The sequence below is a fragment of the Vitis vinifera genome, chromosome 2 (assembly GCF_030704535.1).
Source record: "Vitis vinifera cultivar Pinot Noir 40024 chromosome 2, ASM3070453v1".
Classification (NCBI taxonomy): Eukaryota; Viridiplantae; Streptophyta; class Magnoliopsida; order Vitales; family Vitaceae; genus Vitis; species Vitis vinifera.
Window position 1 is genome coordinate 11,773,007 of NC_081806.1, and position 19,397 is coordinate 11,792,403.

Consider the following 19,397-nt stretch of genomic DNA (forward strand, 5'->3'; position numbering starts at 1 on the left):
AATATTAAATTATTAATTGCCCAAAAAAATATTTTAAAAATATTATATTAATAAAAGTTGGACTTGGTTATATCAAAATTAAGAAAGTTTGGAACAAAAGGGGAAAAATGATTAGAGATGATAATGGTTAAGTGAAGTGGGTAAGTGAAGGGGCATATTGTGAACCCGCATTTTTCACGTGCGCATTCACTCGATTGACGAGACTCGCTTTTATTTATGAAAATTTGTTTTAGAAAAGTCAAAGTCACCACTTATTTTATTTTATTTTAAAGGGAAAATAAAACCCTGAAAAATGACTTCATAGTTTTTGGAAAAACGTGTCTTTGGAAAACCCGAGTCTAGGTCCAGGGATCAGGTTACTTATTAGGAAAGTACCTCTAAAAATGTAGCACTCCTCTAAGCCCTATAAAGGTCTCTACTAACTAAGTTGAAGGAAATGGGGCAATTAATTGATTGATTGAGGATACCTAGGTAGACTAAGGTGATTTAAAAAAAATAGCCTACCAAACAAGATCAAATCACAATAAAGGAGAGTTAGGGTGCGTACTTGAACTGTTTCTCAAGCGCTATCATAAAACATCAAAGTTAGTATGGAAATATAGCACACATTTGTTTTATCCAAGCAAATCAAACATACATCTAAGCATTTAAGGATCATATCAAGCATAAATAAGGCTCATAACAACATGCATGTTCATGGAATTTTGAAAAGTAAATGATAGAGAGCGTACCTAGATAGCATGCATAATTTATAAGATTCCTCAAAATAGGTTAGAGTGGTTAGGGCAAGTATATATCAAATAACATCCTTATTATGTCTAATAAATAGTGTCAAAGCCAAAATTAAGCTAAGATGAATCAAATGACTCCAAAAATAATAACAATTTCAAGTAAAGTATAAAACCATCAGCATGTAGTTAGAAAATGAATCATCACAAAACAATTTCTAAAAAAAATGGCTTAGAGTGGGGTTTAATTATAAAAATTTTCAGAAAATTACTCCTACACATCTAGATCAACATACCGAAGGTCAAACTCTCATTCAAAGGACAGGTTACAGCAAAGACACCTAAAGGCTCTATAAAGTCCAGATTAGATAAGAAAAACTGACATGCATAAACGAATTTTTAAAAAATAATAAATGATCACATAAAATCATATAAAAAAAAAAAACCACACACATAGTTCAAAGTGTTTATATCACATAAAAATTGAATCTAGGGTCGGATAGTACTTAAAAATATTTTTAAAACACTCAAGATAATCAAATGTCCAGAATTCAGCATGTGTAGTAGGTACGACTTTGAAAACTCATATCTCCCTCAAAAATGAATATTTTTTAATATTTTATGTGTCTAATATCAATTTTAAGAAGTCTAGAATTGAGAAAAAAAATATTGAATGAAATTTAAAAAGTCTTATGGTATTTTATTTTAAAAAAAAAGTTCTCGAGTGTCCAGAACTGGGTGAAAACGGAGCCCCCCTAAAGACTTGTTTATATATTCTATTCCAGAATGTCTTTCTAACTCAAAAGAAATTTTAAATTCAAGTTCAAGAAATGAGGAAAGTCATAAAAGTTTTGAAAATTTTTTAAAAACATTCTAAAGTTACTAAAACAAATTTTAAATCTAAAGGGTCAATGGTTGAGTAAAAATCGGTAGCAAGGAAGAGTTTAGAAAAATTTTCTTATGTAGGGGTTTCACCAATTCCCCAATTGATATACACGAGTCTAGACTAGAATCATCCCATTTATTTGGGAACACAAGCTTTGATTCGTGTTTTGTTCAAAACTAAAATTTTCATTGAAAACCGAGAAAGATGCGAACCGATCAAAAGATGGTTGCATATTATTTAAGAAAATGAGATTTTGATTCTAAGGACTCTAAATGAGTTTTTTGAAATAGATTTTTAAAGGAATCTTTTGAGAAAAGTGCTATATTTAAAATAAGAGAAATTAATTTGAGAACAATAAAACGTATGAGAAACAAAATACCAATCAAAACGAACGGAAACAAAATCACAAAATAAAATTTTTGGCAACCAAGCAAACTGAAATGGTGTGAATGGAGGCCAATCTTCACTATTTTCCGATGGCCTCTGAAAAGTAAATTTTATCAGAGACTATCTAAGCAATAAACTATTCAATCTTAAATCAATTAAAGTAATGACTAATATTCAAGAAACATATCAATTAAGAGTATTAATAACGAATTAGCATAAGATCGATTAAACACACAAACACATCCCGACTAATTAAAATGAACCAAATCAAATCAAGGCAAACAATAATTTTCAATTTAAGAATTAATTTTATTCACAAACTAATATTACGGAAAATACCTAAATTGAATTAATGAGGGAAGCCAAATCAGAATAAACTAAGGACAGTCACCTTTAAATATAAAATTTATTTTTATTAAGAATTATAAGAACACTTAAAATAATTAAAATGAATCAATTTAAACGAAAGGAAACTAAAACAAAATATGAATTCAGGGAATCTAATTTCAAAATAAACTTACATTATTAAAATGAAACCTAGGCTTAAAGAAAATATTTTTAACACTAATTAAGGTGAGTCTAAAATCAAATATTTAAGACGTAAGATTAATTATTTTAACAAACAAAAATTTTACTTAAACCTAAAATTAAATTGAAAAAAACTATCCAAAAAAAAAAAATTAAACTAAACTATAAAATCAATCTCATTAACAAATGGATAAATAGATAACACATGAATAAATAAGTATGACTAAAACAAAATATGAACTCATGGAATCAAATTATTTAAATAGACTTACATCACTAAAATGAAATCTAAGCTTAGAATGAATTAAACACGAATTAGGGCAAATCTAAACTCAAATCCTAATACATATGATCAATTATTTTAACAAACAAAAATTTTACAAGAGCACCTAAACCTAAAGTTAAATAAAAAAACTAACCAGAATATATTTTAAAACGAGATCTCTAACCTATAGAATTAATCTTATTGACATATGGATAAATAGATAACACAAATATAAATAATATAATTAAAAAAAAAACAAAATATAAATTAATGGAATCAATCTTCTAAATAAACTTACTTTCTAAAAATGAAATCTAAGCTTAAAATGAATTAAACACTAATTAAAGCCAATCTAAACTTAAATCCTTAACACACATGATCAATTATTTTAACAAATTAAAATTTTTCAAGAGCACCTAAACCTAAAGTTATATAAAAACACTAACAAGAACATATTTTTAAAATTAAATCTCTAACCTATAAAAATTAGTTTTATTAATAAATAAATGAAATAGGTAATGCATGAATAAATAAGTATAGCTAAAACAAAATACGAACTCATGGAATTAATTTTTTTTTTTTGTGTATAAACTTACATTACTGGAATAAAATTTGAGCTTAACAAATGTTTTTAACACTAATTAAGGTAAGTTTAAAATCTAATATTTAACATATAAAAATCAATCATTTCAACAAACTAAAATTTTACTTAAACCTAAAACCAATTCAATCAACCTACAACAGATTTTTTTTTTTTTAAACTGAATTTTTAACCCATAGGATCAATCTTATTAATAAATAAATAAATTACAAAGAATTAAATTAATAGCAAATAAATAAATAAACAATCAATAATTAAATGAATCAAAACTAAATTAAATAAAGATCAACTATATTTTTTTTTTCAAGTAAAGCTACATAAAATTGTATTTTATGAATTTAATATAATACATCAAAACTAACCTTAAACAACTCTAATATTTAATGTAATAAATAAATTAAACAAAAAGTGAGATTGTGCTGCCATATTAAAATGAATACATGTTGGAGCCAATAAAACAAATCAACCCACTCAAACCAATATAATAATCCAACTTTAAATAGTACATCACAAGACATCAAAGTTCCACCCAATGTAATAAATAAATAAAAAATTAAACCAAAAGTGAGATTTTGCTGCCATATTAAAACGAATACATGTTGGAGCCAATAAAACAAATCAACCCACTCAACCCAATATAATAATCCAACTTTAAAAAGTACATCACAAGACATCAAAGTTCCACTAAAAACTCGTAAAAAAAAACTAACTTACCTAGTCGGCTTACCAAAACAACCTGGTGGCGTGTAGTTGCTTTCTCTTCCCCAATGATGCTCGGGAACAATGGTACTGGTTGATGGGAACTGATCGAGTTTTGGTTTTTCATCCAATACTTTTCTTTCAAATCAACAAAGCTCGTCTCAAGGAACGGAAAGTATAAATTTAAGAACCCCGCAACTGGTTTTCAATTATTTTGATAGCCACTAAAATATGGATAATGCGTTCCAGAAGTTGGACGAACATGAGGACGTATGGTAGGAGAATGGAGAAAAGCAAAGGTGCGGCCTGGTTGTGTAATTGACGATGATGGGAATTGGAGGATTCACTGTTTTCAAGGATATGTGGATGGATGGGTTGCTGTCCAGATGGTTCTCGATTTTCGGCTAAAGGAAGATTCAGAAGACTCATGCGACAGGAAAATTCAGATGACGCAAACACCAACTTCGGTCTGGCTACGTCAACTTCAGCAGCGGGGTTGACCAAAACGATCTGGGTGTTCAGGATCTAACCATTGGTGAGTTCAAATGTTGTCTCCTTTCTTTCCCTTCCAAATCTTCCCGTCCCCTTTCCTCTGTACCTTCCCAATCGCGGGGTGAATAGCCAATGAATCACCAAACAGTTGCGTATGTGGGTTTCCCCAAAACAACAACTTATCTCTGCTCTAAAAAAAACCTCCTCTCTTCCTCTCAAACGGCAGCCTCCTATATCATTTTTTTTTCCGGACCTCATCCTTCTTTCCTTTTTCTTTTTCTCAATCTCTTTTCAATCCCCCATTCAGCTCCTCTCTCCAGCCACGGTAGTGAAAGGAATAGCAGCCACCGTCCTCCTTTCCTTTCTTTCTTTTTAATTTTTTTTTTTAAATCACCTCTCCCTTGAACACAGCTTCACACCCCGTCTATATACACGCATCAGCTTCTTTCCACTTGCCAAAACTGGTTATGGAGATTTTTCTTTCATAAAAAATGATGCTCTCTCACCAGATTGATTTCCCTACTTTCTAAAACATCACTATCTTATTCCTATACAGTTCTGTTGACTCCATTCATTCTTCTCTTTTTGGTTCGACTGCATGGCTCAATGGCTGAAAATAACAAACCAATCAAAAAAAGAAAAATAAATAAAATAATAACAAAACAAATAAATATTTCATGATTTGGCCCAAAGGATCTACACACAAATTTTTTATTTAATTAATTAATTAATTAATAATAATAATAATAATAATAACAACAACAATGAAATAATATAAAATAAGTCAAAACTCACTTAATCCTAAAATCAAAATAAAATAAATAAACAAAAATACAAGTAATAGTAATGATAAAATAAAATAAAATAAGTCAAAAATTCACTTAATCCTAAAATCAAAATAAAATAAATAAAAAAAATACAAGCAATAGTAATGATCAAATAAAATAAAATAAGTGAAAAATTTACTTAATCCTAAAATCAATCAATAAAAACAAATAAATAAAGAAAGACAAGGAAATAACTCTAAGTGAAACTAAACCTATAAAAATGCCTAGGTGGGCCTAAGATGGTACCTAATGGGCCTAATGTACCTAAATGAGCCTAGGGTGCCTAAGTGGGTCTAGGGTGGTGCCTAATGGGCCATGTGTATCTAAATGGGTCAAGTGTGGTGCCTAACGGGCCAAGTGTGCCTAAGTTGGCCTACGGTGCCTAAGTGGGCCTAGGGTGGTGCCTAATGAACCAAATGTGCTGCCTAATGGGCCAAGTATATCTAAATGGGCCTAAAGTGGTGCCTAATGGGCCAAGTGTGCCTAAGTGGGCCTAGGGTGGTGCCTAAAAGGCCAAGTGTGGTGTCTAATGTGCTTAAGGTGCCTAAGTAGGCCTAGGGTGGTGCATAATGGGCCAAGTGTGGTGCCTAATGGGCTAAGTATATCTAAATGGGCCTAAGGTGCCTAAACGGGCCTAGGATGGTGCTTAAAAGGCCAAGTGTGGTGTCTAATGTGCTTAAGGTGCCTAAGTAGGCCTAGGGTGGTGCATAATGGGCCAAGTGTGGTGCCTAATGGGCTAAGTGTATCTAAATGGGCCCAAGGTGCCTAAACGGGCCTAGGGTGGTGCCTAAACGGGCCTAGGGTGGTACCTAATGGGCTAAGTGTGGCGCCTAACGGGCCAAGTGTGGTGCCTAATGGGTCAAGTGTATTTAAATGGGCCTAAAATGGTGCCTAATAGGCCAAGTATGCCTAAGTGGACCTAGTATGGTGTCTAATGGGCTTAAGTGTATCTAAGTGAACCTAAGGTGGCCAAGTGGGCTTAGGGTGGTGCCTAAGTGAGCTTAAGTGTATCTAAGTGAACCTAAGGTGCCTAAGTGGGCTTAGTGTGGTGTCTAATGGGCTTAAGTGTATCTAAGTGAACCTAAGGTGGCCAAGTGGGCTTAGGGTGGTGCCTAATGAGCCTAAGGTGCCTAAGTGAACCTAAAAGGTGCCTAAGTGGGCCTAAGTGTATCTAAGTGAACCAAAAGTGCCTAAGTGGGCCTAAGTGTATCTAAGTGAACCTAAGGTGCCTAAGTGGGCCTAGGGTGGTGCCAATGGGCCTAAGGTGGCTAAGCGAGCCTAAGTCTAAATTAGGGTTGCCAAGAGTCACAATGGGGTTAAATGAACCCCTCAACCAAAGTCCCCGAGGTGGCTTAGAAAAGATAGGCTACGCGAGTAGTAATGAGCCACCAAGGAATTGCTGTAAAGGACATGTGCTAAGAGGACAAAATGGAGGGTCTACATATATTCATGTTTTCAAAGTAATAATAAGAATTGATTAGGCTTTGGATACCCTCAAGAAGATGAAGAGAAAGGTTTGTGAGTTTTAAATATAAGGAAAAACAGCTATGAAAACCAAAGTCAACGTTTAGTTAATTTCCAATTCACAATTATTTCCTCCATCAATATCTATTGGAATCATGTCATCATTGGCTGCAACTTAGGTGAGTCAGTTGGATTGATGACTAACCAATCTCAACCTGAATTAAAAAATAATTAACTCAAGTTTAACCCAAATCGACATTTAATCCGAGGTATTCAACCCAAATCCAACTCAACCTTATTTTTTTAAACTTGGGTTGAATTTGGGTTAGTCGAGTTAGATTCGAGTTGATCGGGTTAAACTTTGGTTAATCGGGTTATACTTGGCTTGGTTGAATTGATTGGGTAGCATAATTCAAAATCCATATATAGTGGTTTTCAATTTTTTTTTTTTTTATACTAAAATTTAAATAATAAATAACACAAAAGTCAAGAATAATAATAAAAAAAATGAAAATAAACTTCTATATCTTTTTTATATAAAAATAAAATAAACTTATGTATTTTTTAAAAAAATGAAAAAATATATGATATAATTATAATTTGATACTTTTTTATATATAAAAAAAATCTAAAAAGAAAATGAATATTATCATATAAGATAATAAGCATCATAAATATTATAAAAATATTAAGAGTGCGTTTGACTCTGATTTTAAAAAGTATTTTTAACATTTTTAATACTTAAAATATAAAAATTTCCAAGTGTTAGAAATACTAGAAACGCTTCCAAGAATCATTGTCCAACACACTCTAAATCAAGTTCAAGTTAGACTTAGAGTGTTCAAATCTTGACTTGAGTCAAACCCAAATTAAGTTCAAGTTGAGAAAATCTAACTCAAGCTCAACCTAAGTAATGTTTGTCCAAACCCGCCCAAACATCAGATTGGGTTTGGATTGGGTTTGTCCAAACCCGCCCAAACATCATATTGGGTTTGGATTGGGTTGGATCAACCAGTTCAAATTGCATCCCTACTAGCTACCAATCAAAATTTGCTTTATATAAAATAATTGAAATTATTTTCCATTTTTCTCATGTCTTAATCATATTTCTCCTCTTTATTTATTTATTTTTAATTTAGTGTTCAAAGGACATCTTTCTTGAAAAAAAAAAAAAAATTCTACAAATTCATTTCTTTAAAGAGAGTTGCTCAAAATCATTCGGTCAAAATGTTTTCAAAAATTATTTTGAAGAAGAAAATATATATTTATACTATATATATACTAAAAAATAAAAATTTTAACACTAACAAAATGTATGTTTCTTCATTTCCTTGTCTCAATTATCAACGTTCTCTAAATTTTATTTCATTAACTTAGTCACGCCTTCAAATGAGCTTAGTGGAGCACTTAGATTTACCAAGTTCACCCATAGTTGTAAGCACATTTTTCCCTTGCCTTGCCCCATCCCCCCTCATAAGTCACGTGAGGTTTACTATTAGATATGGAGTTCATAAAAGAGACCTCTAGTTTTTCTTATCCATAAGTATTTTAGGTTTGGATTATTTGATTAAAAGGGTCATAACTCAATTTTGGAAATTCATCTCTTCATCCTTTTTTTGTCTCATTTTCATAAAAGTGCCTTCATTTTTTTCTTTTAAAAATAACATTTAAAAAAAAAATACATACATATAAATACTTGAAATAATTAAGGGTATTTATGTCAAAAATGAGTTACTCTTCTAATAAAAACATGAAAATGATTAAATTTATTAATATAAGAATTATTTTATGTTTTTTAACCCATTAATTCTTTAGATTTGGTGGCAACAATGACACATTATGAATTCTCATACCCATATCGTGAAGAGGCACATTTTTTTTTTTTAATTTCAAAATGCAACCACATTCTCTCTCTAGCAGAAATGACTATCCCATGTCATGTTCGAAGTATCCTAAAGTAAAATTTGATTATCTTGAGAATTCAACTTTACTTTTTCCCATCTTCATCTTTGATTCATCTCTTCAATTCCATCATAAGTTTCCCTTTTTAATTCAAGATTCTTCTCTAGTGATTGCATCCTTCTCAAGTAAAGCATTTTTTTTTTTTCTCTCTCTTACACCTATCTTCTTTTCTGTTCCGACCCATGGTGACACCTAGAAACCTAGGCATGCCAAAGGCCATTTTTAGGTTCTTATATGGAAGGGATAGATAGGTAGGAATTTGACTTTTGCACCACTATGAGGATCCCACTTTCCATATTACCAATCACTCTAAAATTACCCTTCCATCATTGCATTTCCAAGTTAGCCATGAACTACCTTTCCACCCGCTTATAATTTAGGTGTTGGCTACAGTTCTTCAACAACCTTCACCCTTGTTAGATTCACCCTAATTTGATTAGATTATTAACTAGGTATTTGGTTTGAAATCTCATACATAACATAGATCTCAAATTTGAGGATATGAGAGTCCTATATATTCTCAAGAAGATCGAGAAAGAGAGTACTTATTTTTATTCTTGTTCAAGAGATTATATTCTCTCAAACACATTCTTCTATATACCAATAGAGGATAAGGGAGAGTGCGAATATGATGCTTGTGATTCTGTCACACCCCAAGGTGACCGTGGTTTAGCTTAACATCCCAGAATCAGTCCAAGGTCTTAGAACTTGAAGTATATATGAATCATGAAAGATGTTATGAAAATTATAGTATTTATGTGATGATTCATGTCTCACATAATGAATGACTTTCAATCCTAGTTGTAAGCTTAGTTGTCTCCTCTAATTATCTTTATAACATAATTCTTTGTATGACAAAATGTTATGTTTGGTTCTTGAAAAATATTAAGGAAAGAAAAAAAATAAAAAAATAAAAATTATTTTCTCATATTTGATTATCTATGAAAAATATATATATATAAAAATCAAATATAATTAAAACTAGTTAAAAACTTATATATTTTTTAAATTATTTAATCTTTATATCGATGAATTAAAATTAATAAAATGAGTTTGAAGTAGCAAATAAAATAATTTATCTGACTTTTAATCTATATTTTATTTTTCTTTCATTCTACTTTTCTTTTGTATTTTTTTTCCCTTATATTCTCCCTCAATTTTTTTGAGAACCAAACATAGCCTAAGTATATGATCTTGATTTTTTAATAAGTATGAGAAATAAGACATTTTTAAAAGTTTATCAAATTTAAATAAAAGTCTGAGATAGTGTTGTTTTAATATTGGTTTAACTTATAATAATTTCTTTTTGGAATTAAAATATTAGTTTAACCTTGTTATTGCAAGTTCAATTTCGTCATTTTTCAATAAAAGTTGTTCATAGCAGAAACTAAAAAAATAAAAATAAAAAAATTGATTTTGATTTACTTAGGAAATAATTTTTGTCAATATATATTATGCTTTCATGCTTCAAAAGTAGACAATACCTAAAAACAACTTGATTTGTTTATTTAGTCTGCTGACAAAATCATAGCAGCAAGAGAAGGTGACCAACCCCACCAGCAAAACCAACCAAAGCCATGATAGCTATAGCCATAAGTGTATGGGGTAGGAGATAAAAATGATTCCCATGTGCCTTCCAAGCAAAGGAAAGGTAGCATTTGGCCTCTTTATATAACCCCCCAGCATCATCACTCATCAACCCACCCTTAAAGGCCAATCACTTGAAGCAAAAATGCAGTTGAGGCCCTTCCTCAAATTCCTTGCTCTTTTCCTCTTCATCTTTGCCTCTTCCTCCATCTCCACTCCTTCAGCAGCTCCCACTGGAAAACCCATCTGGAAGTCGCATCGAACATGGCAGAGGAAGCCATGGATGAACCACGGGAGCTCTCGCGGCCCGAGAAAACACCTTGTCAACCCAGCTGTTGACCATCCATTTCAAGTTCCTCAGTTGTCTGTATAGCTTAATTTCTGGATACATATAATGTCCATAGTACCTTGTGTCCCAATGGTGTTTTGTGTGATGATTGATTCTACGAGTATTTGGTGTAATTCAGTGGATTGTTGTTCATATATTGCCTGACAAACCATGAATACAAAACTCTCTCTCTCTCCCATGCCTTGTGAGATTCAGTGTGATTTTCAAAGTCTCATTCATGCAATAGTTAGTTTCACTCTCGCGGGCCGAGGGACAAGGCACTGCAGAGACAAAAAAATTAATGAAAAATCCCAAAGACAACTTGGTTTCCTGCTTATGAAGGAAGACACAGCAATCAATTCTTGTAATTCTAAGACTTGATTTGAGAACTCTCATTTATCAACCATAATATAAGAACCATTTCTTTTCATTATTCAATCTGTTCTCTTGGAGTTCATGCCATATTCATAATGCATGTAAAACAACAGTCTATTTTTTATCAGCCATTAAGCTTCCATTTAGTCCCATACTTACAGAAAAACAAGAAAGTTCGACTCCATAGGAGATCAATTCTGAAAATAATTGATGATACCTAAAAGATATTTTATGAAAAACACTATAATTTTTATTTTTAAAATTAAAAAACTGTTTTTCTTTCTTTGTTACAAAAAGTATTTTTGTTCTTTGTTACTTTTTTTTTTTTTTTTTTTTTTTGTTTCAAAGATCAGAAAATTGTTTTAAAAGGAGTTACCAAACAGAATCTTTATCTCTTGAAAAGAATCCAAGACAAGACTTTGAATTAAGCATAGCTTTGGTACCTGACTTCAAGTTAAGCATAAATTGAATCTCATGTTAGACTATAGCTTTCTAAAAAGCTAGTAGTGTTAGGATATAAGCAATGTTTTCAGGACCGGTCATTGAACCAAAAAAATTTTCAATTCACGGTTCACTAGTATAAATATATAAAATTACAAATTTTAATAATGTTTTATTTTTATATTTGGTATATTAAATTAAATGATAAAGTTTAATATTTTAAATTTTATTAAATAAAAATATGTAATATTTAAGAATGAAGATAAATTTAAGATGAAAAAATTTATAATATTTAATTTCATCTTTTTGTCTTTGTATTTTATTGTTTTAAAATTATTATATTAATTAATTTATATTATTTTTTATAATTATTATCATATTATTATTATAAAAATAAACGGGAAATTAAATATTTACATTTCTTTAAAGATTTTATATGATAAAAAGTTGAGAAGCAATGGTTCAAAGACTTCAAACTTTAATATTTAAGAGATCCGTGCATCCAACCTTCTAAGAAGCGATGTTTTACTTCTAATCAGTCCCAGTCCTAGTCCCACATCGGAAGCACTTGAATTCTATGTGCTTTAAGTGCTCTATAAATACCTTGCAACATCCCATGTAAGCTAAACTTGCCAGCAAATTGGGCTGGAGGCATGACCCAAACATAAATTTTATAAGCATTTCTTGTCATTGGATTGGGCCTAGTGGCTTGGACCAGATATGGGTATAATTAGTTTTAGTTTTAAAAGTATTGGGCGTGAAATGGGTTTGTTAATAGTAAACAAATATTTGTAAATTAAAATTAGAACTGTTGGTTTGAACGGTTCAATGCCGGTTTGACCATAAAACGATTCATTAAAATGGACCAAAGTAGAAAGGTCACCGATCAACGGTTCGATCGGTCAGACCAACCGGTCCGGTCCGGTTTTCAAAATAATGGATATAAGTCTGCAAATTAATACTGTTGTCCAGGTTTTAAAAACAAAAAACAGAAATTATTTTATCATAAACACCAACAACCATACCTTAGCACTTAGCATGCAGTGAGGTTCTTCATGATAACTTTGGGACTTGGAATGAATTCAACCTCTGAAATAATACATTGAATATACACATATACAAGGCATTCATTCAGAAATACATACTTTCTAGGATCTTCATGATAACATTGAGACTTAGAATGAATTCAACCTTTCAAATTTCATTAAGGCTCTTCATGATAAATTGGGATTTAGAATGAATTCAACCTTTGAAATGATACATTGAATTTACATATACAAGGTACTCATTCAGAAATACATATTTCCAAGTAATCGATTGAAAAAGGGATACAATGAAAATAAAAAGATTTAAAACAAAAAGATGAGAGAGAGAGAGAAACATAACGCAACTTTATATGGAAACTGTTACAAACATCTTCCAACTGTGAACAGGTAACAGGTAACAAGTTGTCTAGATCCCAGATGAATTACATTCTTCAAGAAGGTTAAGGAGATTGTGTTCAGGGGCACTAAGAGATGGTAGAATCAGACGATTGGATTGGGGTGGCCTTGGTGGTTTACCGGCAGCTTCAGATTCAAGGAAGTTGCCTTCCTTCATAACTGAGAGGTCAGACCTTCTGCGTACACTCGCTGACACTCGCTCCTTCCATATTCTACCATCCTGATGATTCAGGGAATTTCAAAATATAGAGGATTTAGTGATCTAGATAACTAAGAGAACAAAGAAGCATCAAGAACCAAAAAAAGGCACTGATTTTAAACCATCTTGCATCATATTCTCCACAATCAAGAAGCTATTTGAGTGACCAAGAAAACAAATTATCATTTATCCTGACATTTATATTCTCAAAAGGTCTTAGTATCTGGTTTCACAGAAGGCACTACATGCCTGGCATGATCAACATGTTCACGACAAACAGCTACTTGGAATATTCAGATAACCTTCTCCTCCAATCAGCTTAAGGATGCTCATATGCTTATCTTTCTTGCTGTGCTGTGCTGAACTGGTATAACTATCATAACCAGACACTCTACCTATTGATATTGATACATCCTTCCAGCTGCACCTCCAAGAATTAAGTGTTGTAGTGGTCAGAAAAAATAGATATTGGGAGGAGTGGATATAATTTTCAGTACCCACAAACATTATCAGCTCACACAATGTTGGTGTTTCAAGATCATGTTTGTCTTCTAAATGGTTTTTGCTCAAAGAATGCGACAAAATCTGTAGCAAAAACTTAATAGAAAAATGTAATAACACAAATACAAAGTTTCTGATATTAAATCTCTCTCCTGTTCTCACTTGGTTACTTTGCTCATCTCTTCCTCTGATCCAATCCTGAGAATTTTCTTGTTACATATTTTCCAATAATAAATTAGGCCTACATGCCCTATGATTAACTTGTTATAAACTGATTAAGATGCTCTAACACTCAGCCCAGTGAAAAAAACCTAAAATTGTTTCATAGAGTTCAAAGTGCCTTCATCTTCCAGCTAATGTTAATCTATCATTTTCACTTTTATCTTCTTTCGTATGCTTTATCTTATTCATTTCAATATGAATTTTCAATTAAGGTATTGGAGATCTTTAGCAGCTGAAAGTTGACAAGTTTGTTCTGACATCCTCAAAATAGAGATGCACCATCCCATTGCATTTAACTACCATCAAATTATTTTGGCAAGAGCTACAACTGGTGACCTAATCATGTCAAAAACTAGCAGTGTCCACCAATGAATAATTTGGTATGGATACAGTTTTAAGTGAGAGAATTCCCTTGATAAAGTTTCAGCTAGGAAATGGCATGCTAGATGGACAAAAAGCAGGATATTTCATGGTCAGTAACTCTGAGATGGTTTGTTCTAGCCAGGGAATGAGCCCTGAAGCTAAAAAAAAGGACAAACCCAATCATGATAAGCAGGTTAACATTAAGTATTTATCTATCGATTTTTGGTAACCCCAGGCAACCAAAACTAACTACAAATGGATATAATCAAGCTCTGTACACCTTGTGGTTTAAATTTTTAAACCAATATCATTAGTGCTTCTTTTATAAATTTTTCTTTTTTTGGTAATTTTAAGAATATTTTCTAATTTTAATATTTACATTCTTATTTCTTATTACAGTATTGTTATTTTCTAATTTCTTATTTTAAGAATAAATAATAAACTCATTATTTTCAGTATTGTTAACATACGATTCACACACACATATCAATGTCTTCTTGTTTCCGTATCAAAGATAAGTTTGAACATTGTGTCACGTCCATCGAGTAGAGGACTCAAAAAACAACGAAATCAACTTATCCAAAACTAAAATTTAAGAAGACGATTTTTTTCCTCAAGCACCAAATTCCTTCAATAGAAATATATATGTATTTGTATTTGTGTTTCTACGCCCTCCAAATAGTGGATTGACAGGGAGAAAAACATGGATAGTTATGAAAACTTGATTCAAAAATGGCAAACAGGGTTTGAAGCGCTCACATTAAGAATTGAGGGTTCAGGTAGCGGACATTGAACTGGTCGATCATTATCAAGAGGTTCTGTTGGGTGTTCAACTGGCTTAAACTCCACTGCAACTTCAATCCCATGAGGAGCAACAGCAGCAGCCACAGCCACAGCATTAGCTGCACCAGTAACCTCAGAATTTGAGGGCAACAATTCTCTCTCATCCTGCAACACATGAAGCAACTCCTTGAGCAATAATAACTACATGTCAATACTAATCTCTATTGACAGACGAAATTCTTCCTGCAAAGCACTAATCTGAAGTATCAATTGACTTTCCCTGAATACAAACAATGATGGCCATCTTATGTATTCAGTCAAAGAACACCAATCGATTTTAGCAACCTTATTTGATTATCACAGATTCAATTATCAAGAAGATCCATGACTCTAACACTGACCTTACCATAAACCCACTAAATGATCATACAAACATATAATAAGAGGTTCCAAAAAAGCATCCACCAGTGAAATAGAAAAAAACCCGTCTAGAAATTCCTAAAATTAATCACAAACCAAGACAAAAGGGATCAGGTACTCTAGCTAAAAGACTCAAATCCATATTTCATACAAAACCAGGACAGCTTGATCAAGTTCCAGGATCAGATCATTAACAAACTGAACAATCCAAGACTAAATCAAACCCAATCTCACAAAACCTAGTACCAAAAATGAAGAGGTCAACCCAAAAAAATCAACAACCAAAAGACAAAAAGGAAAATCCACAGCATCACATAACATGGACTAAAAAATTCAAATCAACAACCAAACTTTTGAGGGGAAAAAAAAAACAGGGGCTTACAAGAGCACTTTGGGTTCTTCGATGGGCAGCTCTGCTGACAGAAAATCTTGAGAAAATGCCCACCATTTTGTCGTGAGGGGGAAGATTTCAGTATCGTTCACAAAGAAAAGAAAAAGGATGATGCCTGTAATCCGGGTTTTGATGCTTTGTCTCGGTTGAGTGTCGGGAGTGCAGAGAAGACGATAAGGTGGCTTGATTCGGTGGGTTTGGTATTTAGATTCTGAGTGTCTCAGCTCTCCATGTGCTAGCGTTTATAATTTCGGAGCATTAATAATTATAGCTTAGGAGTCCTCGAGTAAAAGGAAAAAAAAATCTGTCAATTCAATAGAGAGAGAGGAAAATGAAAAGAAAGCTGTGATGACTACGTCACCCGCACAGGGCCGATTGGTACTTTGTGGTTGTGAATCCGACACTTGGGAAAGGCTGATGCCCAATTTTCAGTTTTACCGTAATAGATTTTTTTTCCTTTTTTTTTTTTTTTTTTAAGTTTTAAATAAAAGAAATTTTATTTATTATAAATATTTTATTACATGGTTAGTCCCGTGATATAATAAATTGTTAGTATCCGAGAATAACATGTCCTAAAATATAAGATAAAAGATAATTTTTTTTTTATAAGATATATTCGTTTTTTTTTATATGTTTTTATCATAAATTTATTTTTTATTTTTTTATATATCATTTTACAAAGTAAATTTTTTTATTATAAATTAAATTTATTTTTAAATATTTATAAAATAATATTAATATATGTATTATTTAATATATATATATATATATATATATATATATATATATATATATATATATATATATTATTTTTGTATATTAAATAACATAATATACAAAAAATTTATTTATAAAATTTAAATGTTTTAATCATAAATATTATTAAAACTTTTAAAAAAACTTTAATAAATGTTAAGAAAATATAATATGGATTTAAAAATGCTTTTCAAAAAAATAAAATAAAAACATCTTATGTTTTTTAAAAAATATGAATATATTTGGTTGTATTATTAAAAAATAGTTTCCTATTTTTAAAAATAAAAAATTATTTTAAAAAATTTATAAGAGTATTTGATCATTATTGTTTTTAAAAACAAAGTAAAATAGAGAAATAGCTTTTAAAGAACAAGTAGAAATTGTTTTCAATAATTTTTTAAAACAAAATGAAAACATAAAAAAATTGAAAAAAAAACCATAAAAAACAAATAAAAATGAATATAATATCATTCTTTTTCTCTTTTTGTCATATAATACCAATACCAAAAATCGTTTTTCTAATTTTTTTTCTAAAATTTTTTATTAAACAAATAAATTCTAAATCAAACTATATTTGATAAATAAAAATTATTTTTAAAAATAAATTATTCAAACAAGTGTTTTTTTTTTTTTTTTTTGTCTTTTAAAAACAATCACCAAATACCTTCATTTTTATAAAACACTCAAAAACAGTTTTTTGTTCTTGAATTTAAAAACAATTTTTTAAAACAAGATTTACAAAACATGACCAAACAAGTCCTAAGTTATTTTTCAAAGCAAATTCTTAAAAAGCTATTTTCATTTAAAATTTTATAAAATATATTTTTTGAGTTATTAAATTATTTTCTGTTCATTGTAAAAAAAAAAAAAAAAAAAAAAAAAAAAGAATTGTTTTTAAAAAATGTCATAATTGGTGTGATTTTAAAACTAAAACATGGTGGACTCTGACTCTGAATTCAGTGGGAAACAACTAACAAGTTCCTGCTTATTATTTTGAAAGGGAGGGCTCACATGGCATTAAATAAGAACATTAAAAAATATGTTGCCAATTGTACACGTCTAATTTTCAAATTTTCCTCCATTTATCATTTTACAACAACCTCAACCACTGCTACTAAATTCTGTCCGTATCATCCGCCTGTCAGTCTTACGTAGCCATTTTCGAAACTTTATTTTTGTATAAGGAATGTCATGTAATAACTTTTACTTTTCACTTTCAAAATATTTTTCATTTTTTGAATATTTTTCCCTCTTTCTCCATTTTACACCACTTTTGACCTTTTATTTTTATTTTATTTTTTAAATATGCTAGCTACACATCAGTCCATACAGGTACATTTTTCCTAAACCTTTTGTATAAAAGTTCACAAATGATACTCAAATATTTGAAATAATCATAAACATAATTTAAATAACCTAGAAATCTTTGTAATTGTTTTTTATCTTTTATTTTATCAGGAAATTTGTTAGCAAATTCTATTGACCTTTGAATCGATTTTGTTTTTCCTTTAAAAATTTCATGTTCTAAAAATTTAATCTTTATTTGAAATAATTTCATTTTTAGAACATAACATGTCATTCCATTTGCTTTAATTACATTGAAAAACTTCTTTAAATGAACAAAATGTTTTTCTAATAAATCAGAAAATACTAAAATATCATCAATGTATACAATTATGAATTAAAAATGGGGGTTAAAAATATCATTCATAATATTTTGAAATTTAGAAGGGTCATTTTTGAGACCAAAAGGCATGACATTCCATTCATAATGACCAAAAAGGATTGTAAAAGCAGTTTTGTATTTATCTTCTTCTTTAATTTGAACTTGCCAAAATCTTGATTTCATATCAAATTTTGAATAAATTACAGCACTATGAAGTCTTTTGAATAAATCTTGCTTATTAGGAATAGGGTATCTTATCCATTGTAATACTTTATTTAAAGGTTTATAATTAATGACTAATATGGGCGCACCTCTTTCTAATTCAACAACATTTTGAACATAAAAAGTGGCACAACTCCAAGGAGATTTTGAGGGTCTTATTAATTTCTTCTTTATTAATGAATCAATATCTTGTTTCCAATATTCTAAAAGTTTTCCATTCATTTGAATAGGTCTAGCTTTAGTGGGAATTTTAAACTCATCAAAATTTTGAATGTAAGGTAAACTTATTTCATGTTTCTTTCTAGACCAAAAAGCATTCGGAAGATTATAACAAATTTATTTTTGAAAAGTATTTTGAATATCTTTTATTCTTTTTTTTTAATTTTATTTTCTAGAAGTTGTTCTTCCACTTTCTTATATTGAATTTCTTTTGATAGAAAATTTATATGAGCTTGTTTTCCTTGAATTAAATTTATCATTTTATTTATTGAATCACTTTGGACGTGATGTATTTCCTTTTTGGTTAGTGGATATATAAAAGGGAAAAATATGGTGTTTCCTAATATTGTAGTTTTGACACCTTCATCATTTACTTGAAAAGGGTAAAGTAATGTAATAAAAGGAGTTCCTAAGATTAAAGACTTTGTCATATTTTGTACTAATACAAATTGAGTCCTAAAACAATAATTATCTTGACATATATGAACATTTTGAAGTTTGTATTCTATACTAATTTTCTTTTATTTGCAGCAAAAAGTCATTGTCTTGTTTTTTCATAATGTTGAGTAGGAATTAATCTTTCTTAAATACAATTCATATCGACTCTTGAGTCTATTAATGCTATCATTTCTACTTCAAAATC

General features: G+C 30.3%; 1 protein-coding gene across 1 annotated transcript; it reads right to left on the reverse strand.

The window, feature by feature from the left end:
* Positions 1 to 12,751: 12,751 nt before the first annotated feature.
* On the reverse strand, positions 12,752 to 16,279 carry LOC100257507 (uncharacterized). Its single transcript, XM_002274865.5, has 3 exons — positions 15,883 to 16,279; positions 15,057 to 15,245; positions 12,752 to 13,232 (listed from the first exon to the last, which is right to left on the reverse strand). Exons 1-3 carry the CDS (start codon positions 15,946 to 15,948, stop codon positions 13,023 to 13,025), a joined length of 465 nt encoding a protein of 154 aa, XP_002274901.1. The 5' UTR covers positions 15,949 to 16,279; the 3' UTR covers positions 12,752 to 13,022.
* Positions 16,280 to 19,397: the final 3,118 nt, after the last annotated feature.

What these genes read in the sequence shown, in the direction of transcription:
- LOC100257507 (XM_002274865.5), bottom strand. Translation starts at nt 15,948, where the DNA reads ATGGTGGGCATTTTCTCAAGATTTTCTGTCAGCAGAGCTGCCCATCGA. An exon ending in GAAGAACCCAAAGTGCTCTT is followed by an intron (nt 15,246 to 15,882) that starts GTAAGCCCCTGT and finishes CATGTGTTGCAG; the next exon opens with GATGAGAGAGAATTGTTGCC. An exon ending in CTGAACCCTCAATTCTTAAT is followed by an intron (nt 13,233 to 15,056) that starts GTGAGCGCTTCA and finishes CTGAATCATCAG; the next exon opens with GATGGTAGAATATGGAAGGA.